Source organism: Sycon ciliatum, chromosome 12 (assembly GCF_964019385.1).
Source record: "Sycon ciliatum chromosome 12, ocSycCili1.1, whole genome shotgun sequence".
Lineage (NCBI taxonomy): Eukaryota > Metazoa > Porifera > Calcarea > Leucosolenida > Sycettidae > Sycon > Sycon ciliatum.
In genome coordinates this window covers 27,170,931-27,190,553 of record NC_088654.1, presented here as the reverse complement: position 1 = coordinate 27,190,553, position 19,623 = coordinate 27,170,931, and the positions used below count along the sequence as shown (strand labels likewise).

The window sequence follows — 19,623 nt, the reverse complement described above, 5'->3', positions numbered from 1 at the left end:
AGATCGGATGGTGAAATCACTCAAACGCGAAGGCGTGCAAACAAGTGAATGAAGAGAAAATTAGAAATCGGGGACGGTAAACCGATAGAGAATTCCAAGACCTTGAAAATGAGCTATCGATGATGAGAATCGGCCAAGGAGAACCGCTGTTCTACTTTTTTGAAGACATCAAGGTCGGCCGTGCGTCGCCGCGCGCACCAACAAAAACTGGCAGCCGTGCGCATATCTGCAAGTGCAACAAGAAGGGGCGGAGGAGACAGCAAGCGTGCCAAGTGAAGAGTTTACCTTCGTGTTGACTCAAGCTAAGGACTCATGCCAGTCAGGGATCATACTAGTCACCTCTCATCATGGTGATGACCAAGGGATTCATTTGTGACAAGGAAACTCCCCACTCGCAGCGTGAAAGCTGCGAGGCCAAACAGAAAAGAGTGTGCCGAGTCGCGATCAGGAAACGCTGAGTTCTACTGACAACATTGGTTAGCTAGGCGCGGCAAATTCTTGTAGATACCGGGACTCAAGTTCACCAGTACCCCACGGACATATCTTGGTCGACACCCACCAGCGGATTGAGAAAAATGACCAAGATTGCTTGGAGAAAGGACGTCTTCTCCGCGTGTCTTTCTCGACATCAAAGAACAACTTGAGATTCGCTACTGGCCCTTCGCTGTACAGAGTAGACCAGGAAGTCGTAAAATACCGGTATTTTACGACTAGACTGTACATCGCTGTACATCGATGAGCATGAACTCGGGTGCGTAGCCGCTATGACTGCACAAACTCTGGTTTTGGCGGCATTCAAAATGGTGGTCGACGCTTTTTGAATTTTGTATGGTCGTGGTGAGCCCTGACTTTAGCTAAATTTAGTCTGTTCGCACGCTTCGCGTGCTCAGCACGTGGTGGTGGCTACACGATTCGCACGCTTCGCGTGCTCAGTGTTTCTGTGGCTGCTTCCGCTAGCTACACGATTCGCACGCTTCGCGTGCTCAGTGCTTCTGCGGCCGCTAGCTACACTGTGCTACACTGTTCGCACGCTTCGCGTGCTCAGGGCAGCGCTGCTCCGCAGCGCTTCAGCGTGACATACACACACACACGTCACAGGTGCCTCTTCTTTATAAGGAGCGTGACACACACACACACACAGACACACGTCACAGGTGCCTCTTCTTTATAAGTAAAGATACTAACTTGTACGCCCTTGAGAAACGCCTCAATATAATAATATAAGTAAAGATACTAACTTGTACGCCCTTGAGAAACGCCTCAACTTCAAAACCTATGTATTTGTTTACCGCTGCCTGAATGGACTTGCTAGTCCTCTTCTGCGAGACCGCTTTACCTTGCGCGCCCATGGTGCTCGCACTGCAGCCACCACCCGTGGCCAAGTCTCTGCTGCTCTTGTTCTGCCCCCCGCTAACACCCGATATGGCTTTAGTGCAATTTCTTATTTGGGCGCTGCCAGGTGGAATACACTTCCACCGGCTTGCCGCATGTCTAGTTCACCAGCTGAATTTCGCTCATCCATCAAATTATACCTAGGGTTCCCTGTAAAAAGGCGCTGACGCCTGTTGGGAATTCCCTAGTAAAAGAAGAATAAATAATAATAATAAAATAATAATACCCATCACATCATTCCGGCATGTACTATTATTAGAGACGAGTCCTTTTATATTTTCGATCCACACCCAACATGTACTACAATTGGGGACGTACTAGTAATGGAGACGTTTTTCGATTTTGACAGCATGTTACAAGGCAAGGTAAGGACGCGTAGTGCTCCACACACACAACACAAAAAACGAAAATTATAAAAATCCTACCAACCCGTAGAGTAGGTGTTGGCGGATAATGCCGGCATTATATCGAGCATTATACACCACCCGGAGCATTACGAGCATTATAAAGCATTACGAGGCCAAAAATGGCATTATACGACGTTCTACATGACTGCATAGTAGATATCCATATAAAAATCGCTCTGTGAGCGGTTCTGAAAAACCTTTACTGGTACTGCCCCGTCGTAAAAGTAAGTAATTAGAACTGGCCCATTGTCCCCCCAAATGCGAACTGATCCACCTAAATCGCGAATGACGGGACCCGAACGCACCAGTAGCACGAGGTCGGGAGGGCACAGGATCACGGCAATTATCATAGGGTATACCAGTATTAGTAGTAGAATTTATTATTTTGATAGGGAAGCCTACCGCTAGTACAGTACATGGCCTATGGTCCGGACCAACGTCCCCATCTGCATCCACAGGTAGGAACCTCGTGCTACTGGTGCGTTCGGGTCCCGTCATTCGCGATTTAGGTGGATCAGTTCGCATTTGGGGGGACAATGGGCCAGTTCTAATTACTTACTTTTACGACGGGGCAGTACCAGTAAAGGTTTTTCAGAACCGCTCACAGAGCGATTTTTATATGGATAATTTCAGCTCTTTTTCCGTTCCCTCCCCACCCCAACCCCGAAGGTAAACAAATACATGATGACCACGCACGCAATGTACTGTATGTAGCCATGCGACTGCAATAACACACTGATACATACCAGCCCTCCCCGCCTCGCTACCCCGCACACAGATACACAAACATGTGTATGCACACGGCACACACCCGTGGCCACGCACACATACGCACATGCACACGACACAAACAGGAAATTCTTCATGTATAATGCCATGCAAAGCAGTGGCCACCGTACTTGAGGAAGTCAGTTGTGAAACAAAAATAATTCAACTACAGCGTGTAGACAAGCTGACGGCCAAAGCACAACATAGCAAACATGACATTTGCCCAAGGATTGCAGTTTGCAGACCATGCCATGGAAGCAGCGAATACAGAATGTAATATCATACAAAGTGACAAGCAAGGACGTGGCCATCATACACCAGAAACTTGCAGAAAGTCACATATCCAACAGATAGAGAAGTGAACAGCAATCTGATACAGCCCACACAGGACAAAGCGGACCTGATACTCGTCCCAGGATCGCAAGTGGCAAACCCTTTTCAATGCATAACATGCAGGTGTACGTTAGACGCATGAACATCTGACCGTGTCGCCAGCATACAATGTCATCACATGTTTACCCCACAAGTTACACACATGCACAGTAGAAGCACAATGAAAGCAATGGAAAAGTACGATGTGGTTGCTGAAGCATCTTCACACTTCAAATTCAGACTTCAATGTGGTCGTCACGGGATGATATACCTGCAAGATACAAGTGATGAAGAAAGAAAGCAGAAGGTCGTGAGGTAGGCTATGAGACACCACAAACGGTTCACCTACATGTCTGTTCAGGGCTAGTGCACTCACACGGAGAATTGTCATAATCGAGCATTTCCCAAACTGAGAAGTGCAATGAAATCCACTTGCATGCACAGGAGCAATTTTGCAATAATTATTATGATGCGCAATTCGACACGATCTGCGATGCTGCGTGCGATGTGCCCTGCTGTCATGATAGTGACAGTCACCGCGGTATGTTTTGTCAACGTCGCCCGTGCACTCTTCTGTCAAGTCCAAAGTGCTCACATACTTGGCAATGTTTTTGCAGTGATTAACTTTTATCCTAGTTATGTCACGGGTAACTTTAATGAAGTACCCGCAGGCCGTGTCGATCTGCACATCGTCCACTCTCTCATGTACTTGGCCTGCTTTGTCTGTGTATCCATTTCATGTGCGATCCACAAAATCGACTAGACAGTGGGTGCAATACGCTCTCTACCTGAAGACGTTCTTCTGGCGACATCTCGCCATGTACTTGGCCTGGCTTTGTCTGTGTATCCATTTCATGTTCGATCAACAAAATCTCAATGCACTACAGAGACTAGACAGTGGGTGCAATACGCTCTCTATCTGAAGACGTGAACCATTAAATTTTTTTGGAAAAGTTATACGTACACCTGAAACGTAATGAAGTACAGGAATAGAGAGAGTGACTACAATACGCTCTCGACCTGATAATAGTGATAACGTGAGTACAAGACACTCTCCACCTGATAACGTGTTAGAAGGTAACATGTCTACAGTCCCACCGTACCCTTCCGACACGACTGTAGACCATTACATTTTTTTGAGAAGTTATACGTACACCTTAAACGTAATGAAGTACAGGAATAGAGAGAGTGACTACAATACGCTCTCGACCTGATAACGTGAGTACAAGACACTCTCCACCTGATAACGTGTTAGTAGAAGGTAACAGGTCTACAGTCCCACCGTACCCTTCATCATTCCTCATTCACCATCGCGCGATACCCTGGCACACACTGGCAACATATCAATCGGGTGCCTTACCATCGTCTAGAGGAGACGTCTTCGCAGGAATATTTTCCCTCCTGCGCATTCAGTCGCCGACGCGACAGCGTTCACGGGGCCGTTCCAGTTGCGGAAGACGTTCGATTCATCGGGCCAATTCAGAAACAGGGCCGTGGACACACAGGGGGCAGAGGAGAGACATTGTTAGTGGACAAGAAATATGCAGTGGCAAGTGGCGAGTGCCGCATGGATGTCAAGTTGTCATGCACAATTCAGCTATTACTTACGGTCCAGTTAGTCCTGCCATTGCTCGCTCGTCCTGGTTCCTCCTCGTTCGTCTTCCTGCACGTCTGCACTTCTCCTTCCCCACCGTTGGCTTTGCGGTACGGGGGTGCCGGAAGGAATTCCCACCATGTATCCATGTACATGAAGTCCCACCATGACTCTCCATGTACATGTCCACGGCCACGTCAGCAGTTTGTACAGTACCGGAAGGAGTTCCCACGATGCCTCCAAAGGCCTAGAGCGGACGTCTTTTTCGCCCTGCGCATTCAGTTCGCCGACGATGTCTCCAAAGGCAAAGGCCTAGAGCCTAGTAGAGGGAACGTCTTTGCAGCAATTCTTTTCACCATGAAGTCCCACCATGACTCTCCATGTACATGTCCACGGCCACGTCAGCAGTTTGTACAGTACCGGAAGGAGTTCCCACGATGCCTCCAAAGGCCTAGAGCGGACGTCTTTGCAGCAATTCTTTTCGCCCTGCGCATTCAGTTCGCCGACGATGTCTCCAAAGGCAAAGGCCTAGAGCCTAGCTTTGCAGCAATTCTTTTCACCCTAGTACCCTGCACATTCACCCCGCCGACACGACAGCGTTTACGGGGCCGTTCCAGGTGCAAAAGGTCCACGTCAGCAGTTCTCAACTATTTCGCGTACGGGATAGTCGCCGCGACAGCGTTTAAGGGGTCGTTCCAGATGCAAAAGGTATCCATCAATGGCATTTTGCAGTATGGGGTACGGAAAAGGGGCCTCCTCGTTCGACTTCGTCGACTTCTGCAGTTCTCCTTCCCGTCAGGGGTACCGAAAGGGGCCTCCTCGCAGTTGTCCTTGCCGTCAGGTCCACGTCATGCAGTTCTCAACTATTTCGCGTACGGGATAGTCGTCTTTGTCGTATCTACGCGACATCGGCGTTTACCGAGTGGCATTGGCACAAAGCAGACCGTTGACGGGGTCACGTGTCAAAAAAGTATCAACAACGTGTCGACTAAGTGTCGACCACGTGTATAGCGGTACACTCAGCGGTACACTAATTCTCGTGCCATTCTCGTGTCACAAAACTGGAACATCGAGTACCAGTATGGAAAGGCTTCAGACAGGAAGCCTTTCCAATCTACACACATCCTCATGTACAGATTCGTATACGCGTATCGGCTATAGCGTTGGTCTTTGATTGGCAACATTTATTACTATACGCGATGTATTACTACCGGTATAATAATTATAGTCTACAAGCGATAGACCACCGCACACATCATGCATGGTACCAAACAGATCGTGGCACGCAGTGCCAGGCCCAGCATGCAGTATACTGTATAGTGCTAGCTAGCTGTGGTCCAGCACAGTGCGGAAACTCTCGCAGAAACTTCCGGTCCCGGAAGTCTATCTTCGGCCAGCAACTAACTAGTACTTACTTTTTGAAGATCCAGGTAACAACGCCGAACCAACGAAACAAATGTGAGCCAGCATGGAACGGTGGAGGTGCGCACACGCACACATTCCAGACCTTACCCGGTTACCGTCCACAATGTTACAAAAAACATTTTTCATCGAAGCAAGAGTCCATGTCTTTGTCGAAGAGTAACGCTGGACTTTCACCGGACATTGACCATTGTGTAAGACCAGCTAACTAGCAGCCAACGCTGATGGCTGACTCGCCGCGATGCCGTTCTTGGGATTGGGAGGAAGCTGGGCTTTCTCCAGATGAGCTTTTGGCGGAGTCCTCTGATGATAGTGACGTCGTCGAGTTGGAAACTGCAGATCCTGCCGCGATAGCGAGGAAGCGGTCTTTTCAGAAAACAGCTATTACCAAGTCTGAAAATGTTTCCAAAAGGACGCGAGGAGCTCATGGACAGAGCACTGAAGTGGCCATCAGTGCCGAAACACGGGTGCGGAGCAGCTCAAAAGCGACTGTGGCAAGTTAGTGTGCCTGGCATGCCATACAACATTGTCAGGGAAGAAGAGTATAGTCATGTCCCATATTGCTACCGCGAGACACAAACAAGGAAAGTCCCGTTTGGAGAGGGAAACTCAGAGGCAGAAGCTGGTCAAGGAGTCCTTCTTGGCGTATCAGAAACGACTTGGGAAGGCTCTAGCCGGCACCGGTCTTACTGAGGCCGTTAGTTAAGCCGAGTCTCTGCGGCGGATCCAGATTGTGCGTTCTATGTTGCATAGCATGGGTGCAATATTATAGCGTTTTCCTTAGCCCGATACCGCAGGGTTCAGGAGTTTATATTCCATCCGGCGGAGCATTATCAGCATTATTTGGAGCATTATATGGCCTTTTGTGGAGCATTACTGAGAGCATTATATCCCATATTACCGAGCATTATCCGCCAACACCTACCGTAGAGTAACGAGGGTCCGAACCTGGGTTTTCCCAATACGGTTCAAATGGTCGCAAGACCGGGACTCTGCCAACTGGTTTATGGTTGTAGTCAGGAGCACTACGCGTCCTCGCCTTGTAACATGCTGTCAAAATCGAAAAACATGTTAAACTACCAAGCAAGGCTTCTGTATATAGTAATGGAGACGTGTACGTGGGGAAAATACGGTATGTTATCAACAACAGTAACTGTGTCTTTGTGGTCCACTTCACAACAATAACACACACAGAAGTCTCTGCTGTGAGCACGGTGGCTCGGCAATGGCTTTATTATTGATATTATTATATCTCCTTCCTGATATTTTTTCTTTTTTCTTTTCTTTTTTGAAGAATTGTACGCATAGGGCCTGATATCATAAGGAAAATTAGCACAAGACACTGCTGCTACTGTAGTCGCACAGCAAAACACACAGAAAACGACAAAATGTTACAATGAATGTAACAACACCCGTCCAAGCTAGAGGACCGACATCCCTGCCCCAGGACGGCATCTCGAAACCCCCACACACTCACCACACGGTCATCATCCAGCTTCAGTTCAATCACTGTATTCTTCCCCTGCAGACTCAACCCCCCTGTCACTAGCCATACAATCTGAAGCTGTATGTAACCATACAATGGCCCACGACGCACACACCACCCCTACGTTTTTTAACTAAAAAAGAAAAGCAGTCGTAACTGCAACAGCCACATGGCCAATAAGAAAAACCAATACGATAATATATCGATAAACACACACCCAGAAGTCAGGGGTGGGAGGGTGGGATACAAACTGCACCAACGAAAAGCCACTGCGAAGTGACAGGAATACGGTCCAGCACAACATTTTTGTGGACGCAAAAAGTTGTGGGGAAATCCCAAAATCGGTGCGATTTTGCATGAGCCCAAATGTTCAGGTTACCCACAAGTGACAAAGACATAAGCTTTCCAACTCTCTTTGGCCGTTGGAAAGCGCACCAGATCTACGTGCCGTGTGTTGTGGGAGTCAAGTAACAGCCCAGGGCTTTTACGACTCCCGGCCCTGCTAGACTAGTGACACTCACTGCTAGAGCTACACTAGTTTGTAATACCGGCGTTGCAAGAGAGGTTGCCAGCGGCGAGGAGTGTGTCCGTCCCATCGACCGTAGCAGTAGCTGGAAATGTTACCAATTTGGCAATACTACAGCGTAACTGTGTCTTACTATTTTTAGAAGCGAGCAAACTCGTGTTTAGTGTAATAAGTAGTTTGGTCCATCTGTGTGGAAATCCGGTCAGCGACTCGGCAAGGAAAGCAGCGCCGAACCACTACTACAAGTCAAGGCCATACAAAGACAATACGACTACGAGTACGAGGCCACATGCACACGAGGCCGCGCCCACGTCGACACGCTGATGTCACCTTCACAGAATGTAATTGTTCATTGCGTGCATTTACCATGTTTACTGTTTGGCAGTGTGGAGTGTAGAAAGAAAAATGTGGCTTTCAATGACGAAGGGTCTTGTGATCCATACTGTGTCCGAGAACAGAAGTAAACAAACAATACAGCGGTGCTGCAGCAGCACCCTGACAGCTACTTACAAGCGCGCATGACCTCAGACCTTTCATCGACGATTCATCGTTGCTCACTTGATCAACTCCCTGCAGGACCACACCACAGATGTTGGAACTAATACTAGTATTACATTGTACATGTAGTAATAACCTCTGATTTTCATGGGGTTGAGCTGGGAGCGCTCGAGCTAGCATTACGAGTAGCAAAAACCCGAGACCAAACACGTATGTAGTCGGGAATATCCCTCCCGCAGCTCCCCCCAGCCCTGTATGTAGCCTAGACTACAGTAGTAGTGTGTCGTCTGAGCTAGAGCTCTACAAGGTGTACTGGGGTATGGGTAGTGCAGCGCATGCCTGTGGTGTATTTTAGCTGTCGTGTGTCGTGCTTTTGACTTCGACTTCCTGACTCGTAAAGAGTCGTATGAATCGTTGTAGCTAGCGAGTACGACTAGTCGACTGCAAGTACAATCATGACATCCATGGCCGCTACGGACGGTGCTGGTTCTGGCTAGCCAGCTAGCGCTTGCAGAGAAAATACTACACGATGTTCGACGACGATGGTGAAATCGTGTCCGATCCGCCGTGATGATTCCGCTGAATCCGAAGCCCGCCGCAGCAGTCTGTAGTGTATGTAGTGACAAGATATCAACTGTATCTACAATAATTCTACATCTTACTCAGTCATAGTACATGATTGGACAAAATGACCATGATGTAGAGCCTGCGTTGCGCTGAGAGGGCATATCCGCTCCTTTCGGAAGTCAGTTCTCCAGATCGAAGAGGTAGACGTCGCGAAGGTTACTGGTTGAAAAAGAGAGCGTAACGCACTGCACTGGTCAGTGGTATGTGCATGCCATGTGAGCGCTGTGCTGAGTAGATCTACGAGTGCTGACCGGTCAGTCAGTGTTACATCGTGGTGTAGGCACAAGGCTAGTTCAGTAGTTGTGATGTTGATTGACCTGCCGTCAGTGTATGTGTGATGTTTCTGCCGGTTTAGATGACTTGAGACTTGTGTCGTCGAGGAGTGCTCCAACTTTCAGTCCTCCACAGCCTCACTGACCGTCTCACTCTACTCTCTTTCCTTTCCTACAACGACTAGAAATTTGTAGTTGATTTCTGATTTGGTGTTGTAGACTGTGGAGTGGCGGTACGTACAGTGGCGCTCTAAAGGGCCGTGCAAACGTCGACCTGGCTCCACTGCGAAGCGATCCTCTACTGCTGCTGTAGTGCTGGTCGATGGGACGCTGCAGCGAAGCATCTGGAAAAAAACTGCTCCACAGTGGCACAACATCACATGGCAATAAGGATAATAGCAGTTAGTTGCTGTGGATGTCGCTACGCTAACGGCTGCTGGATTAGGGCACCTGCAATATAAGGTGCCGAGTCTCGCTGACCTGTTACGACCCAAAACAGTTCCTGTTGAAGGATTCACTCACTGTGTCTACTTGGCTGTGGATTATCGATTGCAGCACTGCCCCGGCCTCGGTCAGCTCAGAAACACGCTTGTAAGTAAAATAATTAAATTTTTCTCTGTGCTGCGCCGATGAGTCCACAAAGGACGAAACAGTTCTGTCCGCAAATTGAGTAATTTAATTGTTCCTGTAGACATACATGCACGTGGACGGTGAGACGTTCAGTACTGGTATAACGCATTGCCAAGGCCCGTACAAGTTTGCAATGTGTAGCCCAGACACCAGTGCTCTACAATGTCATGTATAATTATCATGGTATATCCAGGGACAACATAATGGTCTCGGATGGAGAGCCAAGGATGAATTTATAGAAAAGAAAAGGACCAAGGAACTACAACTTGAGTTACGCTATAATGCTATAATGTTGGTACCGTCGGTCAGTGTCGTGCAATGTTATCACATGAGCTGATTGTTTAGTAACTAGTGGTGTTAGTGGATATTGTTATGGCGTAACTTGTAGTTCCATGGCCCTTCCCTTTTCTATAAATAATGGTGTAGACGCTGTGCGAATGCTGCCATAGGGCAAGGCAGTGGAACTGCGCATGCTGTCCTGGCCCGTGCCGCGATGGGCGCTAAATAAGCATACCGCGTGAGTTAGCAGATTTGCCGATGGGCGTCATATACACGTATGCGGCGTGAGTCATGCTAGCGCTAGTGCATAGTGCAGCGCTGTGCCGCGACTTCGCCGAAGCATCTCAACTGACGGTGTAATCCCGTAACGTCCATAGAATAGTGTATGATTTAAAGCAGGGATAGTGCTTTACACCCTACTAGCGCTTTAGAGAGTTCAGACTGTAGTTGTGTATGGAAACCGGTCATTTGGATTAGAGCTCAGACTATAGCTGTGTATGGTAACCGGTCATTTGGATGATGCCGGACTTCTGTTTGAGTACACTGAGTACTGGCTGGAGTGCTAAACGTCTGTGTCCGTCCCGTCCCACCTTGTGTTGCCGTTCCTTAGTAGTTCCGTGTTGTGCGGTGTGGCCAGTGTGACATGCTCGACATGCCAGACGTCATGAATGTGAGAACTGTCAATCTTGGGACTGAGGAGTGAACGAGGGAATGGCAGAGAGACTGGAAGTGTGGATCAAAATCAGGACGGGGGGGGGGAGAGAGAGAGAGAGAGAGAGAGAGAGAGAGAGAGAGAGAGAGAGAGAGAGGGGGGGGGGGGGAAGAAAGAGAGAGAGAGAGAGAGAGAGAGAGAGAGAGAGAGAGAGAGAGAGAGAGAGAGAGAGAGAGAGAGAGAGAGGGAGAGAGAGAGAGAGAAAAAGAGAGAGAGAGAGGTGTGCATGCGTGCAGTGTGTTATTGCTCCAGGCCAAACACGTATCCAGATTTGAGGACCAGAGTCAGAGATCGAGCGTCAGATAATCTTCTGAATGTTTGTCATAGTTGACCAAACTCCACACCTCTTCTCTGGTATTGCGCTCCAGGACAAATTCTCATCCGTCTGTACTGTATGTAATTGTTGCATTAGGTCTGTGCACCTTGGGCTTGGCTTTGACAAGTAAGCTGTACAATCACGTATGTTTGCTAGTTGACAGAGGGCCAAGGATAGAGTGCCAAGGACAGAGTGCCAAGGACAGTTATATGGGGCATTGCCTGTCACTAGGGTGACATCTGATACTCACACCCGAGTGCATGTACTGTGTTGATGTTGGGCTTGGCCATTACAAGCAAGACACATCACTGGGCAAGGTTATGTACATGTGCAGGATCTAGGATATCAGCTGTCACAGTTCAGTTGGAGCCCAGCATTGGGCCAGCAATGAAGGGCATGGCTATGATTTGTGTGTAGGATAGTTGTCTGAGTTGTCTCAGTGTCTGTCACAGCCAGAGCCCAACAATGAGAATGGCTATGCATGCAGGGTAGCTGTCACAGTTGAAGCCCAGCAATGCTGGGCATGGCTATGCTTGTGTGCTGGACAGCTGTCGCACTTGGCCATACAACTAACTTTAAGCAAGAAGACAAGCAAGAAGGCATTGATGATGCATGGCATGGACATGGTTATGTGTGCAGGATAGTAGCTGTCACAGTTGGAGCTCAACATTGGCATGGCTAAGATTGTGTGCAGTATACTCAGTAGCTGTCACATTTGACCATACAAGCAAGAACTAATAACTACTTGAAGAAGGCATCGATGACCCCCATGGGCATGGTTATGTGTGCAGGATAGCTAGCTGCTGTGCACAGTTGGAGTTCGCCACCATCGTAGTGGTGTTGACACTGTCATGCAACTCCTAGTCTTACATCCAAACACTATCAGTGCCACTGTGTGTCTGGCTTGCAAAGCACTTCACCACTCAGTTATTTTGTTTCCTGTTTGACCCCCTTTGAAGCTGTACATCTATATTGTACTGTTGAGGCAATGAACTGAAATATATCGAAAAAAACAAGTTTTCAGGTTGGGAGTGTGCATCTTACAGACGAGCTCCAGGGTAGGAGTACAAATCTTACAGATGCTCTAAGCCGTGTGCTATTCTAGTATCTAGAAATCCTCTTTGTTCCAAGGCGAAGGTGCTGTGAAGTGCAGAGCAGCGGGAGGCAATTATCATAGTTATGTGGAGGACATCAGGGCTAGGGGTGCATGGTGGCTGGACTGGTTAGGTAGAGGAGGACATGGGTGTGTGTGTTGGGGGGGGGGGGGGGTTGTGCATATTGGATTGTGAGGTCAAGGAGGACATTTGAAGGACAGAAGCCATGTGGCAACTAAGTCAGCGGGCTACTGAAATGTGTTATCTAATTTATCTAGGTGATGGCCACTGAAATGTGTTATCTAGGTGATGGATATGTGTGTGGACATGGGCAATCAGAAATCCAGCGGTGGATCCAGTGATCTCTGCAGGCAGTTCCAGTATAGTCAAAACTGAATAGCTGATACTACATATACATGGACACGCATATGGTTGCCAGTAGTACATTTACGAAATATTTAGGGGATTCCGAGGAACCCCTGGAACCCCTCCGGGGCAATCATTAGCACAGCATGCATATACTTGTGCACTGCAGCAATTACATGGCCACATGCCGTTTCTGCAATGCACATCATCATCATCTGCATCTTGTGCTCGTAGAGAGAGAGATGAAAACTAGATTAGTGGAAGAAGCAGATGTACTGTAGTGAAGGGGTTTCCCTGGGCATAGAGTGCATTGCTTGTTAGCTAGCAAGTACCTTTGCCTATCCTTGGCTTGGGGGTATTAATAGCATTGTGCCATTGCTACATGTACTTTGTGTTGTTTGGCTCTGTCCTCCTCCTGTCCTCCTCCTGGTAAGCCCAGCACTTTTCCAAGTACACTGACTCACGCCTCTCACACTCTCTTATCCGGACCCCCAAGGTATGGGCACCTCAGTCTACTGCCTAGTGCTGGGCACACAGTGGATGATGAGTTTTAGTGGAGATCATACTACCATATTGTTCCGGAGTATGAGTTGCACTCTGAACACTCAAATTCACCCAAAAGAATGCACTTGCGGCTTAACTGTTATACTCCGATGACGATCATAAATAGGGTAGATGTCTGTATTCGGTGGCGAAAAATGGGGGATGCGGCTTATACGTTACTGCGGAAAATACAGCACTACTCTCTTGCCACTTTTGGTGGAAATAGAGATGTCATATTCCATATCTCTGGCCCTTACCCTTCGAAGTGTACGTAATTCAGAGTTTTAGATGTTTCCAAGTTAAGGGCAGTATCCAGTCATGGATCGCCCAGATAAGGGAGATAAGAGTGTAATTGGCAAGTACCTTAGCTTGTGCAATTAGCTTGTGCAATTAGCTTGTGCCATACTGTAATTTCACAATTTTTCGGTGTACTTTTATTTTCAGTACTTTTGGTGCATCTGTTTCATACCTAAAATTTCAATAACCGAACAAACACATAATCGAATAGGAAACTGCTTCTCTGTACCTAACATTTCTCTTCACCTAACCTGGCCTTTTGCTCTCACACCAAAAACGTTGAGCACCTAAAATTTCTGAAATTGGAGTACATTGGCCTTTAACCGCACACATCCGTTTTCCACAAAAAAATATCCGGATAGGCGAGGGAACCGGATAATCGAACACGCGCACTGTATGTATGCATGACATGTGCTGTAAATCTGTAACCAACGATTTTCTTCCGGATGGCGAGGATCTGGATAAAAGAGGACCGGATAAGCGGTGAGGTCTGGCTGTAGTACACATAATTGTAGGGTTGGAACGCTGAGACTCAGTGTTCTGTGATAGGGCATCAGCAGCAGTCCTGGAGTGTGTCTCCATCTAGCATTCCAGCAGTCCAGGACACAGCCTGGCAGAGACAGTGACAGATACATACTGTATATGGAGTGGTGTAGCTGAGGCACATACACTTGAGGTCTGCCACAGGGTACATGTGTGTGTGTGTGTGTCTGCGCATGTGTATCCTGGTCCTTGTGAAGTTACAGTAGTCTAACACCATGCACTTAAAAACCAGATAACCCAAGCACCCTGTGCCACTACTGCACTGTCTATTGTTATCATAGAGTGTGTGTGAGAGAGAGAGAAGGTTTGTACATGACCGTGTGGTGTGTGTGTGTGTGTGTGTGTGTGTGTGTATGTGTGTGTGTGTGTGCGTGTATGTGTGTGTGTGTGTGTGTGTGTGTGTGTGTGTGTATGTGTGTGTGTGTTTGTGAGAGAGAAAGTTTGTACATGACAGTGTTCTGTGTAGTGTAACAGGTGGCCGGACATTTGTACATGAATACGCATAAATGGAGTGTTTTGTGTCTTTTGTATGCCAGTGAATTGCATAGCCAGCAGTGTCATCTATAGGTTATTATAGCCAGCATTGTTATCTATTATAGACTATAGCATAGGCAGCTTTGTCATCTATAGCTAGTGTAGCATAGGCAGCAGTGTCATCTATAGCTAGTGTAGCATAGGCAGCTTTGTCATCTATAGCTAGTGTAGCATAGGCAGCAGTGTCATCTATAGCTAGTGTAGCATAGGCAGCTTTGTCATCTATAGCTAGTGTAGTGGTATGTACCCTCACAGCTAGTGAAGACAGTGTATTAGTGTTTGGCAGTACAATGACTGTGTGCTGCTCTAAAAAGGAAATGTATTAGCTGAAGAGTCCTATGCTGCACTGCACTACAGTGCACTGTGCTGTACATGTTCTGTAGAGCAGCTCTGATTCCATCAATCAACAAAGAAAGCAGTTAGTGGAGCAGATCAGCTGTCAGTTGACAAACCCATTTTCCTGTGAACCACACACACACACACACACACAATCACACACACACACACACACATGCTCCAGGCTTCATCCACTCAAGTACCGATCACTAGTATCAGCTCATTTGAATCAAACAGAGTGCCTAGAGATCAGCAAGGGGCTATTATTGGTCAGCAACCCGGGGACAGATGCTTTATCCTCCCATTATACAACGTACAAAGCAGGTGCTGTCACTGTGGCTGCTGCTGTGTTTGGGTTGACCCGTGTGCATACACATGCCAGCAGGACTGAAAAGAAGTTTCTCATCCCACAGCCACTGCTGCTGCTGTGTTTGGGTTGACTGGAGTACAGTCATACACATGTCAGCAGGAAAAAGTACTTTCATCGCTCAGCCACTGGCACTGCTGCTGGTGTGTTTAGGTTGACTGGTTTGCATACACATGGCAGTAGGCTAGAAAAGTGCTTGCATTGTACATGTACATTGCACCTGTGACTAGAGCCGCTGTGAGAACTAACTACTTACTTACTGGGCTGAATACGGTAGCAGCCTAGGCTTGGATTGGAACAGCATGCCCAGGTACTTGTACTAAGTCTTGTAGATCATGATGTGCCTGTCAGTGGATGTACACACACAGAGTAAGGGGCACCTGTCTGGGATGTTTTCAAGTACATTAATAGTCCGGCGAACTTGCATGCACGCATACTTACGCAGACACACACACACACATACACACACACACACACACACACACACACACACACACACACACACACACACACACACACACACACAGCCCAGATATGATCTCTTACAGATGATGTTTTGTCGCTTGGTCGGTTTTTTTGTCTTTCCTTTTGCAGAGGCATCTTAGAGCAGCTGACAAGAACAGAGCTGAACAATATCAGGTTAGTGACCTACACACTGCCTCTTACTCTTACCTGTTGGTGGTGTTTCTCAACACTTTTGTATGCCAGTGGTAACACGGATGTACACAATTTACTCTACTTGCTAGTCAATTACTACAAGCGTGACTCACCAGGAGCTCTTAAAATGAAATATCCTGGCTTTCTGGCCTTGCAACATTCCAAAATCGTTGTAGCTACTCCAGCGCAGACTTTCTTATAATGAACGTTTGTGGAATCTTCGGTGTAATGTGGCCCGTCCATGTGTGCTGTGTGGCAATGCAGCCAGCCCCCCGGGCTATGCGGCTTGCAGTCCAGATGTATTGATGTGCAATTTGTTATTCCACACGTACGTCTACACCACCGGCACGGCTGTCCGAGAAGGACACATATGCGACGCACACACGCACGCACACAAAAACAGGCCATGGGTGTGTTATAACTGCATGATATTATGGCGAAGACCACAGCTGTTCGCCGTTACCAGTTCGGCAGAGCTCACTGCCTTGTCAGTTTGAGCACTCTGGCAAGGTACGTTCGGGCCTGGTTTAAATCTGGCTCTGGGAAATTTTATTTTTCTTTGCTATCAGGTTCGGCCTCATTTTCTCTGTGCTGCGCTGATGAGTCCACAAAGGATAAAATAGTTCTCTCTGCAGATTGAGTGTAAACTAAACGGTTATAATTATAAGAACAAGTAGCCTGATGATTGCGAGAGCATGAAACTTGAAGTAGCAGCAAACAAGCCTTGATTGTCCTTGCTGTTTTGTATTACACTCTGCCTCCGCCATGGTGTTGAGCACTGTCAGCACACTGGCTACATGCTCCGGTAAGAACAAGTAGATAAACTACTACTCAACAGTAGGTGCGGTATTGTCGGAAGTGGATATATTATTACTGCACACTCGCGCTCTGCTTCAGAGCTGGGCGAGTGGCAACAGTGTGCTTTGCGCTCGGTTTGGTTTTCTGCACAGCATGAAGCATTACGACACGGGAAGTCAACTGTCGTCGGTCGACGAAGACGACAACTCGTCATCGTTGCCGTTGCCCCTGACAACAGGCACTAGCGACGCGGCGGCTGTGCGTGGCGATACCCAGGCACAACTGAACACAGCCGTAGCGGCTGCAGGCCTGCACCCGCTGCCACGGCGCTATTCGCCGACGCCGAAATACCAGACGTCAACGTCACAGCCTGGTATCACGTGCTCATCGTCGGTTCCAGGCGAGATCCCCAGTGGCAGTGGACCAATGGCATCAGCATGCACACCTCAGCAGCAGCAACCTAGTGTTGCGGACCCAGGTGCTCAGGAGCCATACAGGCCTGGCATCACGTTGTCCTCATCTCTAGGCGAGAGTCCCAATGGCAGTGGGCAAATGACGTCAACATTCACACATCAGCAGCAGCAGCCTGGTGTTGCGGAGCGAGGCGCTCTGGAACCATACAGGCCTGGCGATAGTGCTGTGGAGCGTCCGTTGAGCGTCTCTCCCGACTCTGCCGCCATTCTCTTGGCTCAGCGACAACAACAACTACAACGTCAGCGCGGTGGCGACGGCAGCAGTGGAAGTGGTGGGACTACACTGAAGGTTAGTGTACGTTAGCCATTCGGTGCTTGAACATACTGTGTTCTCTCCTTGGTGTAAACACAGAGTGGAGGGTGGGCGGCTGTGTTGGCTCTGTGTGTGTGTGTGTGTGTGTTTGTTTCAGTAGAGAGAGAGGGGGGGGGGGGGGGGCATTGGTATCGCTGAGCTGGCATGCCAAACATTTCCTGCACACAGCCGGTAGCTAAGCACATCTCTACATGCCCTGCACAGCTTGTTCCTACTTCCTTCCACTTCCTTCCACTGCTCAACAATGAGCTAGTGTCGTAGGTAGCCTATTTCAAAATATGCATTTATCTGTCAGCAATAGTTCAAAACTAGCATACTAGCAAGGCAGGGACATTACACTAGCATGTACTCACACAGACAGACAGCCAGACAGCCAGCCAGGCATCATAGCTATTTTCCACACACTTACCTAGGGTACCCTGTAAAAAAGACTCTGAGTCTCCATGGGGATTGTCCTAATAAAATAATAAATACAACTACTCAGACAGGTGGGCATCATAGCAACATAAGAGATGCCAGCTGTTACAATGACTACTGGCCGGCTGCATGGGGGCGTTGGCCAACATGTTACTGGCATGCGTAGAAACCGGAAGGTGAGTTTGTCACCGAAGCATTGTGTTACTCCTGTTGGCCGCCGATACCTGGATTGCAGACTCTACACAGCCAGAGAGGCCACTTCTGGATACCCAACGTGGCTTGCTGAATCTGCATAATCAGAGACCACATCCAGATGCAGGGCTTGGCTTGCAGACTCTATAAATTTTGAGACCGCTTCCATGCCCAGCTTGGCTTGCTGAATTCATACCGCCAGGTACACCACTTTCTGATACCCAGCTTGGCTTGGATTACAGACTCTACACAGCCAGGTAGACCACTTGCAGATACCCCGCTTGGCTTGCTAAATCTGCAAAGCCAGAGAACGCTTCCGGATACCCGGCTTGGCTTTGCGTGGCTTGGCTTGCTGACTCCACACAGCTGGAAACCGCTTCCAAGGAACGACAGGCTATGTTCCTCCTGCTCCTGCTGCTGCTAGCTGTGAACTGTGTGCTATCACCGGAAGATAAGGAAACCGCGCTGAGCAGGCCGAGTGGAGAAAGGCATGAATGATGCTACTAGCCAGGAAACTAGCCACGTAACTAGGGCTGAGCAGGAACAGCAGCATACCTTACTTCTGAGACCGGAGTTCATCAGAACTGGACTTCCTTAGCTTAGGTGGTTGTTGCAGATCTCAACCCTGACCACAAGTACTATGTCAACGTACCAGTGTTTAAGGATTTGATCCTAGCAGCTGTGATAGCGCGTACACCATGCTTCGGGGGGGGGGGGGGGGGGCTGTTCTTGTTGAGCTGCTGCTAGTCCTGCTGCTGCTACTCCCAGTCTGTACACATGCACATGTTAGCCGTGGTGTGCGTGTGTGTATGTGTGTGTGTGTTCGCGCGTATGTGCGTGTGTGTGTGTGTGTGTGTGCTCTTTCTCTCTCTCTGCTGCCCCTCCGGGGCCCACGTGACCCTAGTGGTAGTGGCTCTACAGGACAGGACAGGTGTGTGTGTGTGTGTGTGTGCATGCGTGCGTGTGAAGTGATGGTGAAAGAACTTGCCAAGAAGCAATTGTGTTGTTTGATAAAGTCATGGGAGCTGGCACAAAGGTGAAAGAGTAAAAGCTGCTGTCAATGGAACTTTCTGCTTTTTCTACTTTTCGTCTCTGTGTGTACGTGTCTGTGTGTACGTGTCTGTGTGTTCTTGTTTGTCCAGCATCGCGCCAGTCTTCCGGTGTCCTCACTGGCTGCCCCTAGCTTTGCGCAGTTCCGACGTCGCACCAGCGTGCAGCCCGACATGGCAGCGGCACATCCGCACACGCTGGGCAGTGGTGGCGGTCTGCTTGCAAAGTTCCACCGCAGTTCCACGGTGGAAACGAGCAAAGTGGAACGCGATGAGACAGACTCGCAGGTACAGTGATATCACGGTGTGACACACAGTGGAACCGTGTTAAGAATAACACAAC

The 19,623-nt window shown here is 48.5% G+C and overlaps 2 protein-coding genes across 2 annotated transcripts in view; one reads left to right on the top strand and one right to left on the bottom strand.

Moving 5' to 3' along the window:
- LOC135828098 (ras-related protein Rab-35-like) overlaps positions 1–19,623 on the bottom strand; it is an 88,551-nt gene that overhangs the window by 31,996 nt on the left and 36,932 nt on the right. The window lies entirely within an intron of this gene.
- Positions 8,774–19,623, top strand: part of LOC135828734 (uncharacterized) — a 30,902-nt gene continuing 20,052 nt past the window's right edge. Inside the window, exons 1-4 of the mRNA XM_065341157.1 lie at positions 8,774–9,955; positions 15,976–16,020; positions 16,989–17,598; positions 19,374–19,568. Of these exons, the coding sequence (XP_065197229.1) occupies positions 16,990–17,598; positions 19,374–19,568 (804 nt within the window). The 5' untranslated portion in view covers positions 8,774–9,955; positions 15,976–16,020; position 16,989. The remainder of the gene's footprint in view (positions 9,956–15,975; positions 16,021–16,988; positions 17,599–19,373; positions 19,569–19,623) is intronic.